The 13987-nt window shown below is 53.6% G+C and overlaps 4 protein-coding genes across 4 annotated transcripts; 3 read left to right on the top strand and 1 right to left on the bottom strand.

Annotated features, from left to right (window-relative positions):
• Positions 1-1235: 1235 nt before the first annotated feature.
• Positions 1236-3655, top strand: DICSQDRAFT_156325 (carotenoid ester lipase; the record flags this gene model as incomplete). The annotated part of the gene is made up of 14 exons (XM_007367864.1): positions 1236-1287; positions 1366-1495; positions 1551-1747; positions 1798-1862; positions 1913-1925; positions 1985-2012; positions 2065-2139; positions 2195-2268; positions 2339-2408; positions 2485-2840; positions 2902-2953; positions 3013-3260; positions 3317-3351; positions 3414-3655. 14 exons carry the CDS (start codon positions 1236-1238, stop codon positions 3651-3653), a joined length of 1635 nt encoding a protein of 544 aa, XP_007367926.1.
• A 700-nt stretch (positions 3656-4355) lies between these two features.
• DICSQDRAFT_156326 (uncharacterized protein) lies at positions 4356-5256 on the bottom strand. The gene is made up of 3 exons (XM_007367865.1): positions 4679-5256; positions 4478-4588; positions 4356-4419 (listed from the first exon to the last, which is right to left on the bottom strand). Exons 1-2 carry the CDS (start codon positions 4946-4948, stop codon positions 4577-4579), a joined length of 282 nt encoding a protein of 93 aa, XP_007367927.1. The 5' UTR covers positions 4949-5256; the 3' UTR covers positions 4356-4419; positions 4478-4576.
• Positions 5257-6775: 1519 nt separating this feature from the next.
• On the top strand, positions 6776-9175 carry DICSQDRAFT_172135 (alpha/beta-hydrolase; the record flags this gene model as incomplete). Its single annotated transcript, XM_007367866.1, has 14 exons — positions 6776-6957; positions 7013-7206; positions 7265-7329; positions 7383-7395; positions 7449-7476; positions 7540-7614; positions 7669-7676; positions 7733-7798; positions 7863-7932; positions 7989-8335; positions 8389-8440; positions 8496-8749; positions 8823-8857; positions 8936-9175. 14 exons carry the CDS (start codon positions 6776-6778, stop codon positions 9173-9175), a joined length of 1629 nt encoding a protein of 542 aa, XP_007367928.1.
• Positions 9176-11007: 1832 nt separating this feature from the next.
• Positions 11008-12558, top strand: DICSQDRAFT_65282 (uncharacterized protein; the record flags this gene model as incomplete). Its single annotated transcript, XM_007367867.1, has 8 exons — positions 11008-11053; positions 11106-11170; positions 11225-11362; positions 11418-11587; positions 11646-12144; positions 12210-12274; positions 12327-12454; positions 12509-12558. The coding sequence occupies 8 exons, from the start codon at positions 11008-11010 to the stop codon at positions 12556-12558; spliced, it is 1161 nt and encodes a 386-aa protein (XP_007367929.1).
• Between the last annotated feature and the right edge of the window lie 1429 nt (positions 12559-13987).

A 13987-nucleotide genomic window follows, 5' to 3' on the forward strand; every position in this document is an offset into this window, starting at 1 on the left:
GATCTTTTTTGCTAGCCCCGTCAATGGCAAATTTGACGAATTCGTTGTTTGTCGCCTTCGTAGCCCTCCGAGTGCAAAATTGCCACCAGCAAGCAAAGCTGAAAAAACAAACACACGCGAGTCAGATACAGTCGACACCCTCCTAACCCATACCCCTGGTAACCCATAAACTCTAAAAACCCATAGGATTTTGGCTTTCCCAAGTCGGGATAGGGGGAATTCGACCCCATAACCCATAGGTCCCCAGTATCAACCCATAGCCTTCTAGGGCTCAAAACCCATACGGTAATAGTGGTCACATTGAGATTTCGTTCATCAATAACCCACAAAGTACTCGATACATGCTTCCTAGTGTCCTCCCAGCATCCATCCATGCTTCAACCATAGCGCTCCCTCGAAGGGTCAGTAGACGCCTGTTCAGCGCTCGCTACTTGACTGGGACTTATCAGGGCGCTTAGAAGGCGCTAAAGTTCTGGTAGCCCATAACCCCTCAAAAGCCATATATTTGGGCCTGTCCCGTGGGCCATGGGTTAAGAGGGTGTCGACTGTATGCCGGTTGAAGCATCAGGAAACAAAGCAACGAATCTTATAAGTTGATTCTCCGATTGATCAGACCCCACGAGCTGATGTGAGCCCTTGCTCAAGATCGACAACAATTACCGCCTAACCCTATGTGTGCCCGGACAGGTGACAAGCCCATGTGAGGTACGGGTACGTCGGCGAAGTCCCAGGAACCTCCGCCTTACCCCAATTCAGTGACAGCAATAGCCAAACCCAACCTCATCGCGATCAGAATCCCGGCATATTACTTTGAGCCAACCGCTCATATGCCGTTGTGTGTATTGGCACTCAAAGTCATTATTAAGCACTGGCACTTGACAGCGTTCTACTGTCATCACTTCTCTCCATTCTTCCTAGAACTTCGACAGCGTCTTTGTCAAGATAATTGATGCATACTACTGCAATCTGCGTACATGCATATGGCTGAAGCATTATCATGCCGGAAGGACTTGTCCTATTCGGGGCGGTGTCATGCCATGTGCTCATGCTCACGTTCGCGTCTGTGTTATAGCTGCGGCTCTCTGCTGGTCATGCAGCCGACTGAACCACCGGAGTAGACCACTTTCCTCATCTGCAAGAACATCGGCACCAGGGTGTTGGCTACCATTGCCGAGATCTGAGCCAGCGACGTATATAAGACGGGGATGACTATATGTTTCTCTTGTGAGCACGCAATGCGCACCCACGCTGTATACCTGTTTGCCTTTCAGGCTATCTGTTCCCTGGGTGCATCGCCCACCACCGGGTCATCCACGCTTTCGAGCATTCCCTCCATCGCGCCCGCTGCCGCCTCAGTTTTACCAGATTCAACGTCCCCAACGGCCCCTGCCATCCCTTCAGGTGCCCCTACCATCCAGCTCGACGAAGGCACCTTCTTTGGCGTCTCTAACGGCGTTACCAACTCCTTTTTGGGCATCCCTTTCGCCCAACCGCCGTAAGCTGTCTTCGTCGGCTCATGCGATCGTATCGTTGACGCCAAAGGCATGTAGTGTCGGAGACCTTCGATTCGCCCCTCCCCAGCCTAATTCTCCTTACAAAGGCGTCCATAACGCTACGTACTGGGGAACTCAGTGCCTCAACACAATCAGTATCACCGGCACTGTGCTCCCGAGCTGGGCAACTGATGAAATGAAGAGGTACTTCGCAATCTTCAGCACTCTAGCGCCGTCAACGTTCGGTGAAGACTGTGAGAACCTCGTATGCGTCCGGCATGGCAAGTACTGATACGTGATTCAGGTCTGAACCTCAACGTGATTGCGCCGGCGAACATTAAGGCAGGGCAGAAGCTTCCCATTGTAGCGGTAGGTCCTCCCTTCAGATATTTGGTTGCACACCACTGACATATCTGTAGTACATCTTCTTCAGTGAGTGCTTTGCTTCCAAAGCTAAGTCGTAGGTTAAACCTAACCAATCGTTGTCGTAGGCGGATTCGATTTTAGTGGGAGCTCGAAGTAAGTACGATCTCCTTTTGGAGGGTACATCGCCTGACCTCGATTCCTGAAGCGTGGATGGGAGGATCATGGTGAACCGCTCTATCGAGATCGGAGAGCCAGTGATTTGGGTTTCCATGAACTACCGGTCCGTGGCGAGCCAGCCTTCAGCCCAACGGAAATCTCACAATGCTACATTATAGCCTGGGATCCTACGGTTTCCTCCCCGGCCGACAAATTAGGGAAGCGGGCTCGGGGAACATGGGACTCCGAGATCGTAAGTCGACGAAACTGTTTCCTCTTTGACGACCTTGAGATGGAACACGCTCTGCTCCCTTCATCTGCAGAACGCGAAGCCCTTCGTTGGATTCAGAAGTACATACCAGCATTTGGCGGGGATCCCAGTCGTGTCACCCTGTATGTATTGGCCCGGATATATGTATCGGCCCGGTTCAGGGTCCGTTGATTGCTGACCCGGGTGTCCCTCTTCCAGGCTTGGCCTCAGCTCTGGAGCCGCGTCAGCTACGCTACACACAGTGGCTAACGGCGGTGACAGCGAAGGCCTGTTTAAAGGCAGTTGGGGCGAATCCGGTGCCCTGCAGCACCTCGGGTGGATCGACAGTCCATTGGCGCAAGGGATATATGACGAGTTTACTGAGAAGCTCAACTGCAGCGATGCCACAGACACACTCGCATGTCTCCGTCAAGTCCCCGTGGAGAATATCAAGAACGTATCAGCTAGCAGCGCGGATCAATTTTGGTTGATAACAGCCGATGGAGACTTCATCCAGGAGCCACCCCAGCAAGCCCTCGTTAAAGGGAAGCTCGCTCCTGTGGCGATCGTCAATGGTACGTGTGCCATCTCGTACTGCATCATCTGCTATTGAATAACTCGACGACATTCGCGCAGGTATCGCTGAGGATGAAGGCACAATCGCGACATTGACCTTCCCCGATGGAGCGTACGTCCCAAACTTTTGTGACCCTATATCTGGTGTAGACCCACTGATGTCCTGGCCAGTAATGATACCCTCCTGTTGAACTTTATCAAACAGGCATTCCCGAACATCACTGATTCTCAAGCACAAGTAGTACTCGACCTTTACCCCGACGATCCGAGCGAGGGGGCGCCTTACGGTACAGGGTCTCAGTACGAGCTCGCCCCGATGTTCAAGCGAATAGCGTCCATCGCTGGCGATATTGACTTCGACTCCAATCACCGGCTCCTAGGAAGTTTTGTGGCTAACAGACAGGACTTCTGGTCATACTGTATGTTCTCGCCCTTTCACTACGATTTCACGAGCTCACAGTGAGCTTACTCACAGACTATACGCGAAACTTCGTCTATGGATTCGGCTCGGTGAGTCATAGTGCCAAAGCGTTGTCGATTCCCAATACTGACTTGGGCATGTATCGCCGCAGACCCACGGAGGCGAAATCCCGAACATGTATGGCGGGGGTGATATGGCGGACCTGCTAATCCACTTCGCGAATACATTTGACCCGAATGGTCCGAAGCCCAAGACCTACTGGCCGAAGTACAGGCTCGCCGCGCCCATCATGCTTTTGTTCTCAGGGAACGACACGCTCAGCTACAAGGACGACACGTATCGGAGCGACCAGATCGACTATCTCAACCATCTCAATCTCGCAGTACACTAACTACACCTACACATACTCAGTCATTTCCCTGTACAGGACAATCCTCTCATTCTCGAATTAGCGCTGTAATTCGGACTTTGACGTTTTGTGTTGCGTGGTAGCCTCCGGTGCACGAACCGACAACGGTTGCTTAGTCGAATTCAACGCATTGAACATGATCATGCGCGTGCCGTACGCAACGGAGTATCAGAACAGCGGCGGGTCTTCAAGGTCGAGCTTCATGAGAAAATCACCGGAGGGGGTTGTTCCCGTGCATAGAAGTCGTACCTCTCCCAGTAGACGGCGACGTGTCACCGTTCAGGTCGAAGCTGTGCATGAAGTCAATTATGAGATCAGTCATATCGCCTAGCCCAAATATTCGCCAGCTTGGAGCGGCTCCGAGCCGTGCGCCTGCAGCGATGAGTACGGCTCTCTGGATAGAAGACGCACCGACTTGACAGCGGGAATCGATTGGCGCTGGTGGTATACAGGACGATAAACTTCAGTACCCCCGCTACTCATTGTTGTTGAGGATAGGGCGACGTACAATGGAACGAACAGGAGCTCAGCTATCGTCTGTGTGAATAGCCTACAGATGCTGACAACTCCAACATCGCCGATGACGGAAACCGCTTGCTTCCATCGCGGGATCTTCCGTGACCTGGTGCCGGTCGCTGGCGCCTCGAATTCTGACACACGAAGTATTCATGAACGTGCTGTATTGAGAGGTCTAGCGACCATCAACCTATGGCAAAACCGTTCGAAGGTTTGCCTCCTAGGACTCGAGCTGGAGATTTGCCTAATAAGCATGGATTGTGCTCGGAAGATAATCTTCCAAGACGCACTGATTGAAGGAAGGAACCAAGGTACGGAGACGAAGGCCGGAGTGTAACCAGTAACTGATGCACGGAAGCGTACCTGCAATTGACCAGAAGAGACGGCGATTATGTATTTCGCTAACATGCAGTGCCGAGACGGATTATACGACCCAGAAGGAGCAAATCAGAACAATGACTGGACAGTGTATTACACATAGAAGAGCGTACCATGCATGCATACGAGTAGGTCAAGGTTATGCTGTATCGCATCTGTCCCCTTGTTTCACAGCAGGACCTGTCAAGTTCGCCGGTCGGCACGAGGGTCTCCATCGATACGCGCGGCGATATCAGCACCTCCTCTTCGCCAACCTCCCTCCACGCTTCAATGTGAACGGGGCCCCGATGTGAGTGAAATTCTTGTATGATTGCGTGCACCACCGACAGTACAGCGTCATTTGAATTGGTAGACCCGGACTGAGACGTGATGATCATCCACATACTTCTTGTTGCAAACCCATGCGCACGATGTTCTTGTAGGAAGTGCCAGTTGACCGCAGGATGCAACTGTTACTATCCGTCTCGAATGCACCCGTAATCCTGCCCGGGCCGCTTGGGCGCGAGCCAAAACTCGTTCGGCTTCGCTTGCTCGATCCCCTAGTCGACGCCACACATGTCGCGTAAGGTCCACGCATATTGCATAAGCGCATACACAAGCCAGCTCTGATCATGGCCGCGTCTTCTGGGGTGAGGCCATGTGGTTGCCGTTGGCCCCCGAACTTGACTTGAAAGAGACGCAAGGAATTGCCCGTCTGTCACGGGACCAATCTGTGGAGCAGGAGTACTTCACATAGTGGAAAACCAAAGAATGGTCAAAGTGGAGAAAGGTGACCCACAGCTCAACTTCCTATTGTACTGTGTAGAGCTTTTGATGGGACGAGTATGAGTTTTGAGAGGCCACCATAAGCGCACATGCCCGCTGTCAGGCGCCCTTCGACAAAGATACCACCATCTCAGGGTTAGGGTCTACCCGTTTTGTCATCACCAGGCGAGGACTTCGTAGAACTCGGACTGCCATCCCATCATCTCGCTCTGACCTAGTATCAGTAGTGGCTCCCAAGTGGAGTTGCAGGACGTCCTCAGGAACACGGTTATAGGTTTGACCATTCTGGCGCTCAGCCCTCGAATACCGAATACCTCCGTAACACACGAAGCAAAGAAAGGCCCACATACATCTGTCATGTGGGCCGAGTCCTCATACGGGCCGCGTCATAGTCCGGCCTAGTCTCGAACCGCAACCTCTTTCTGCAATTCCTCGTAAGTAGCTCTATTGGACCCTAGTTCCGACGCATCTCATATCCCTCACCGCGCGGCGTCTTATCGTGCTTGACCTCAGCTAATGAGCTCTGTCCAGAAGGTCTACTTTTGCGTCCACACTACCGTTTTGGTGTCACACCAGTTATTTCACGGTCGCGAGTCGTGGCCGAACTGGCGGCACGTTGTGAGGTCGTAGAGCTTCAACGATGTGGGCGATGTGGGTCGACCTGGGATATGTAGGCTGCGTTCAGTACTGAGCCTAATGCCCGTCTGCAACCGTCACGAGCCATGATGTTGTTCTGTGTGCTGTCAGCCACGTGCACAGCAGATGGTGTCACGGCAAGCAGGGCCCTCCCTGCTGCGCTGATATGATCAGGTCTTCCAGGATATAGGTTACAGATCGGGCCAGAATCCGGGAAGGCGCTAGTAATGCATCGGGACGCCCAGAATAACAACGACTTAATGGCGTTACTGGTTGCAAAAGAACTTCGCCGCAGTGCCGACGGGCTTCGAAGGTTCAGGCGAGCGCTCAGTCTTATCCCGCAATGAGAATCGTCCTTGCGTTCTTAGATATCCGGTCACAGCTACAGGGAAACACCGTTCAGCGCACTGTAGTAAGTACGTCACCCTGGTTTTCGTTCCAATCTGATACCTTGGGCCTTGGCAGATGCACTCATCTGACAGTTGTTACTCCATAAGCACAAGAGGTTGCTTCCTCTTCATGCAGCAGCATAGGAGCGCCTCTATGCTCCTTTATTCAGAATACGGCATTCCAATCTATCGTAAGAACTGCTCTAATGGCTGTCTCCTCGTGATTAGGTTCCCCTCTGTTCGTTAGCAGACAGATACGGTGCGGCCACTGTCATAAATGTGGCTACGGCGGTATAGTATTGTTCATCGAGCCGCGCTAATTTCCCTTGGTACGTACTTCGGGCCATTCGAGCAATATAAATTTCGGAGGTATGTTGAGCCGCTTCAACTGTGGACCGCCAGCACCTTCGTTTGCCGGCCATGCGTTTCCACTTTCTTCTGCTGTTTGCCTATACCGCAATCCACTCCCTTGCTGCCCCTACTACCTCACTTGATGCCTCTGAATCTGCAAGCCCCACTGTAGAACTCGACAATGCCACTGTTGTCGGGGTGGCGGACGGATTCACCAACTCATTCCTTGGAATTCCTTATGCCCAACCTCCGTAAGTGTTGTACTCACTCGGACGTCTGAGGCTGCTGAAAATCACTGGCTCGTAGGGTTGGAGACCTTCGTTTCAACCTACCGAAGCCCGTTATCCCGTACTCCGGGACTGTCAATGCGACTGTCTTCGGGAACTTGTGCTACAACTTCCTCAATCCGTTCTCTCAGACAGCCAGCTGGCTCACTCCCGAGATGGTGGCCTACCTGGGTATATTTTCCCAACTGGTTGCACGGCCGTACGCCGAAGATTGTATGTCGGCACTCCCTTGGTTCCCTGGCTGCTGAGGGGACCGCTGACAATACAACAGGTCTCAACCTGAACGTCATCGCCCCCGCAGATGTCAAACCCGATCAGAAGCTGCCTGTTGTCGCGGTACGTCTCCTTCACACTAGGGGATGGCATTGCACGCTCACGATCTTTGCCAGTACTTCTTCTTCGGTGAGTGCCTGAGGCTTCGAGAAAGCGGACAATTTTACCATCGCGACAGATAGGCGCCTTCATCTTCGGCGGGAGCTCCGAGTATGCTTTGACCCTAGTCGCTACGAGAATTAAATCGAGAACTGACCTTGATTGTACCTGCAGCATAGACGGTCGGGTTCTGGTCAAGCAATCGGTTGAGATCGGAGAGCCTGTCATCTTCGTTTCGATGAATCATAGGTGAGCCTACCGTGTCCTCCAGCGGCTCAGCCACTCATCTTTGCGGGCGAACAGGCTCGGCCGTACGTAGACTCTTCGATCGGGATTATTGGAATGGCTTCCTTATCCTGTCGCACAGCGTTCGGCTTCCTTCCCGGACAAGAAGTGAAGGATGCCGGTGTTGGGAACCTTGGTCTTCAGGACCGTGAGTCATTTTCAGTCTGTCCAGCGTTCTGTCCAGCGTGGGCACTGACATCTTCTTCCACTAGAACGCGAGTCATTACGCTGGATCCAGAAGTACATCTCCCAATTCGGCGGCGATCCGGAGCGCGTGACCCTGTAGGATGCCTATGAATATTTTACACAGAGTTTTCGCTCATTACGTCTTTTCGCAGAGTCGGCCTGAGCTCCGGGGGTGTCTCCGCCGCGTTACACACGGTCATCAATGGAGGGAACTCTGAGGGCCTCTTCCACGGCGTTTGGGCGGAGTCTGGCGCTATTCAGCCGGCGGGATGGATTAACGACACCGTCCCACAAGCCACGTATGACAACTTCGTCAAGGCCATCGGCTGCTCAGGCTCTGCAGATACCCTCGCATGTGCCAGAACGGCGCCAGTGGACGTCGTCACTCGGGCGGGCTCGCAGGGAAGCTGGACTCCGCACGCCGATGGATCGTTCATCACGGACGCTCCGCAGAAGCTACTCGCCAACGGACAGTTTACGAAAGTGCCCGTGGTCGCAGGTACGCGTATATGCTCTCACCTGTCATGCCGTATGCACTCATCTGGTGATCAGGAAATGCGGAAGACGAAGGAACGCTGCTGTCGGTCGGCATTCCGCCTATCGCGTACGTCCAGTCTTTTTTCCAACGACAATTGATGATGTGATAGGAGCTGGTGCAGGAACGATACCGAGTTTGAGCAGATCATCAAGGCGTCGTACTACCCGGACATCAGCGACGCCGACATGAAGTCCCTGCTTGAGCTATATCCTGATGTCCCGGCGCTCGGCGCACCGTATGGAACTGGGGACAAGTACCAGTTCCAGGCGATGTGGAAGCGAGTCGCTTCGCTGATCGGTGACGTCGGTGTGGACGCCGTCCGTCGCGCGTTCGTCCAGAACTTTGCGAAAAGGGGCGTGGACGCCTGGGCATATGGTACGTGCTTTGCTCCTCCGCCGCCGATGCGGGCGTCTCATAGCTCGGACAAGTCGCTGAGACGTTCACGTAGTGTATCGCCGCAATTATGTGCCCGGATTCGGCTCGGTGAGTGCACATTCGGCACTCTTCTTCACTAGCCATTTGGCTGACGCGATCATCCATCGCGATGTCTCACTTACGCAGACTCACGGTTCGGAGCTTTCGAACATCTACGGCGGCGGTGACATGGGAGCTCAGCTCATCCACTTTGCCAACACACTCAACCCCTCATCATCCTGGCCCAAGTACGACCTCCTTGGACGCGCTTCCCTCGAGTTCTATGGGAACATAACCAACCTTACTGGGGTCATCGTGGACAATTACAGGGAGGCGGGTATTCAGCTCGCTATGAAGCTGAATGCGGAGATGTCGTGGCCGGCTTGATTATGACTACGTTGATGCATTGCGAGGTGGAATTGGTTGTTATCGATCAGTAGTATGCATGAGGAGGTTCTCAGCAAGACGAGATCAGTGATAGCAAGAGGAACAAGCTTACGATCGCAGGCTTGCGAGGCGCCGTCACGTGGTTCTTTGTTGTGGTCTGCAGCTGGCGCCTTTTCGCATTGCGGACTTTCCGTTCACGACCTTGCTTCAGTCACCCTCGACATGCCTTGGGCCGTCGACGCCCATCGCACGACTTCCATAGTATCGTTCAAAGTCTTTCTTTTCAATGTACGAAGACGATCATGCTTTACCGGCGCGGATGTGGCGTTCAAATATGAGGATAGTGTGTACACGAAAGCTCAAGTACTATCACTGTGAGTATCGCAATAGATCCGGAAATCCGTATGAGTGGCAAGTCGTGCTATCCAATAGTACCTCGCCAATAGAGGACGACTCCTGCTACGGCTAGACGTCGGTGTGTTTTGGTTCTCGCTTCAGCATAGGTTTGGCTCTCAAGAACCTTGATCCTTGGATGAGGTTGTACTGAAGACTTACCGCACTTGGTGTAACCATGTTTCATCAGCAACCTTCTTGTCCTTATGCACAAATGGTATGTTATGGCACAACAGCCCGCCGTATACAAGGCAAAACGAGTCACTCATCATCACATCGTCCTAGCGCTCTATCCTCATGAGAGCTGCTTGTCTGGCACAACAGAAACGCAGCCAGCGACAATCATAGAGTAATAGGTGAGTCCTCCATCCACTTCCTCAAGTATGATTATGTTTTAGCCCCACTCTGCCAATCGCCCTGCTCACCAACGCCAAAGTCTCGGTTTCGTCAGAAGCGAAGGGTATACTCAATAGCGACCATTGCCTTCGGCACGAGTGCTGAGCGAGCATGGTGCATGAGCTGAGTTCCGCTCGTTGTTCGGCGAGTGTTCGGCGACCATGAGAAGTCTAAGTACGTGCACGCGTCATGTTCATCGTCGATTACTCCTTATGGCATAGACCCCTTCGACAACCGACGGGCGCGTTGTGGGCACTGGGCAGTGGCTGTCCTCACGAAAAGGGCTGCACGGTTGGCGCTTCCACCCCAATGCACTGCAACGGTCGATCCATCGAACCCCTTTTGACCTCGGCCGTGTTTCGGGAGAGATATCTCCGCACTTTGCCTCACGTCGCGTTGCTCTGCCACAGGTCGGGCGATACTGTTTCTCGAGCCGATTGGAAGAGATTGGAGACCAGTTCAGGAGCTTAGCAAGCTCATCAATGCGCAGACGCTTGCATTCTGTAAAATGTGGCACTGTAATCAATTTCCTTGTTCTCAATATGAAGCGTGCTGACTGTGCCAATTAGGGTTCGCCTGATGGGACTCTCGTGGCTTGTTCCTTCGACAAGTCCAGTGGATTGCGTGTTCCTGAGCGCTGACATGCCTCAGATTATGGGCAGGACATCTCCGCCTCCGGAGGTATCACGACACTCTGTTCTTCCGACGCGCTTGCCGAGCATGCTAGCCGTACACTCCGCTTGTAGGGCACATTTAAGACCGCCTGCGAACTTCGAGGAGTCTCACCCCGCGGCTTCCTCTTCCTTCTTCCTTTCTTACTCTTCACTATCCACTTATACATTCGCGGTAAGCTCATTCATCAAGCTTCAAGTGGGGTCTCTCACACCACCTGGTCCTTTATCGCTGATCACTTTGTCTTCTATCACAGTAGCAGCATCTTTTTAATTTCTGCTAAGATGAAGGTCTCCACCGCATTCCTTACCTACGTCTGCTCCGCTGCAGCGCTCGCGTCTGCAACCGCTGTCAGCCGTCCCTATGTCAAGATGCTTACGAAGGCGTCACCGCGCTCTCCCAATGGAGCGATCTATTGTGAGTCTACTTGCGGGCTTGTTAGATCTACGGTCGCTCAACTTTGCTGCAGTCATCACGAACGGTCCGGATGAGAACATGGTCGTGAGCGCTGCTATCAACGCCGACGGTACCTTGGTACGTGTTCGCAGCTCTGTGCTGTCGCTTACGGAAACTCATCTTTGATTGCAGCGGCTCGATAGGGCGGTTGCAAGCGGCGGACGAGGTCTACATGGCCACACTGCGAATGGCAACACAGGCGCGGACGGCCTCTTCTCTCAGGGCTCTGTGCAGGTCTCGTCCAAGAAGAACCTGCTCGCAACGGTCAATGTGAGTATATGTTCACACTGCGACACGCTTCTGTTTTGACCATGACTTGTTCCAGGCTGGCTCAAATACGATTTCCCTCTTCTCTATTGACCCTCGCAGGCCCACGATCCTCACTCCTCTCGGCGATCCGATCTCATCAGAGGGAGAGTTCCCCCAGTCCGTGGCGTTCTCGAGCGATGGTAGCCGCCTTTGCGCCCTTAACGGTGGTGCCATCAATGGCGTGAAGTGCGATACTCCACTGACTGGATGCGTGCACATAGGGTGCTAACCTCTCTGTCTACAGCTGCTTCTCTGTGGACTCGAAGCTCGGCCTCGTCACGCTGCCGAACACCCTCCGCTACCTCGGCTTGAATCAGACGAACCCGCCGAACGGTCCTCCAGGCACCTTGTCGCAGATCCACTTCTCCGAGGATGACAGCAAGCTCGTCGTGTCCTACAAGGGCGCCACTGGCCCCGGCTTCCTTGCGACCTGGGACGTGGCCAAGGACGGCTCCCTCGCGGCGAACTACACCCAGGTCAACGTACCTGGAGCCATGGTGCCATTCTCACTGACGCCTATTACGGGCGAGAATGCATTCCTCCTGACCGACCCCGGTATCGGCTTCGACGTCGTCGACTTCAGTGGCAAGGGACGTGGCTCTGCCAACACCGTCCCTGGGAACGGCGCAACGTGCTGGTCGACGTACAGCACGAAAACGGGCAACTACTACACTGTGGACGTCGCGGCTAACACGATCCGCGAGGTCCAGCTCGACAGCAACTTGAAGCCCAGTGCGGTTGCGGTACGTGCATGGGCTGCTCGTCATGATGGCGCGCGCATATTACTGACTTCTGGCGGCTGATCCAGTCCTACACGGTCGCGAACGGTACCTCCCCAATCGACCCCGAGGTTGCTACTGTCGGCGGCAAGGAGTAAGTCGGAAAGTCGTACGAAACTTGGCTACGGCTCACGATTCGCTACCAGTTACCTGTACGTCCTCGGCGCCGCATCTGAAGTCGTCGACGTGTTCGCTCTCAGCGGTCCCGCGAAGGCCAAGCAGATCGCCACCGTCGACGTGGCTGGCCCTGCTCGTGCCGCGGGTCTCTCCCTGTGTGAGTAATGGACATTACGCCCTTCCCTCGGATGGTGCTGACGATCACGCGCAGCTCCGGGGAGCCTCCAGGGCATGGCTACCTACGTCCGTTCTGGCTACTAGGCATTGCGAGATTGCGAGCATCCGTCTGGAATAATTTGAACACTTCTACGAATCCCGATCAAGCATCACCCTAATACTTCATGTTTCATTTATGTGCACTGCACGATAACAGTTCATTTTGATTCCATTGCTTTGGGTAATGGTCATTTGCTCCTTTCCCGTAGACTTGGGTTCTGTGACAGCTAGTGGGCATATGAACCGCTCCCGCACCTTCGCGCCCTAGGCATGCCACCATCTCTCATGATATTTGCGCACTTGTCCTTCGTTGCGCCAGGCTGGGTAAGACGTACTCGGTACGGTTGCAAGAGTAATGCCTTGACAGGAAGCGATGGAAGCAGTTCGCAGTGGGAGCTTATCGGAGCAATTGTCAGCCGTATCGTCTTCTCTCGTCATATGCCCCGATGATATAGGATACGCAGTCAGTCGAGTGCCCTGACAATGGGGTGCTCGTTTTGCGCGAGCGCTTCGCGTACTTGTGGAGATTCATTAGGGGTAGTCAAAGATGGCGGTTCGGTGGACGGTTCGTTGAGCGATTCTACAGCGATTCTGTCGAAGGGAATCGTCCTGGATTCGTGTGGGCACTTTGATCACCCCACGTTTCTACGGGTCGATTCCAGGGTAGATTCTTGAGTCGGTCAGGCCTTCGGGCGTCTGTGATATTAAAATCAGGTAATCCATGCATCCTCGCGCGATGGTTTCTCTCTGTGTGCCGCGTTGCTCTTCCCCCTACTATGCTTCGTTACAGCTCTTGGGACCTCAGAGAAGATCTATCCATCTCATCAACAAGATACACGGCGCACTTGATTCCCGGTCTTCGTGCTAGAGCCAGCAGAAGGTTGCCAAGTGAGACGGCCAGACTATCTGAAAGTAGGGTTTTCGATCTGATTGGACATTTGAAGGTGGAGGGAATCTGTAGACCAGCAATTCTGATAAAAGTAGAGAAGCGGCAAGCTTGCAGTAGGGCCATGGTCGCTCGTAAGACGTGCCAAGACAAACCCCAATAAAATTTCGACATATAACCTATTTTAAGAGGGCTTATCCGAGGTCGGGCTGAGAGAATCGAGTGGAGAGAATCGCGATTCGGGTGGGCGGTGCTCCTCCAGACTCGCACCGGCGATTCGACGCGATTCTGCCAGAATCGCGGATTCCCCCCCACTCGAATCGTCTCCCGAATCGTTCCCTCGAATCGTCCACCGAACCGCCATCTTTGACTACCCCTATTTTTGCGCCATCAGGCCCTAGTCACGACAAGCCAGCCTGGTCAGGCCATATAGAACCAGGAATAACGTCGTCCGTCGACTTGCACAGAAAAACATAGGCATCCAGTCATTTCGCCACAAAGAAATATAACCTCCGCTCAACAACAGACGCTCCTAAGGGATGTGGCACACACTAGGCATGCAAGCAGTCCAGCACGATTGCCGCCTTG

This window comes from Dichomitus squalens, assembly GCF_000275845.1.
Source record: "Dichomitus squalens LYAD-421 SS1 unplaced genomic scaffold DICSQscaffold_29, whole genome shotgun sequence".
NCBI lineage: Eukaryota > Fungi > Basidiomycota > Agaricomycetes > Polyporales > Polyporaceae > Dichomitus > Dichomitus squalens.

Bases quoted from the DNA above. Each gene is read 5' to 3' on its own strand.
- DICSQDRAFT_156326 (XM_007367865.1), bottom strand. From the start codon at position 4,948: ATGTGGATGATCATCACGTCTCAGTCCGGGTCTACCAATTCAAATGAC.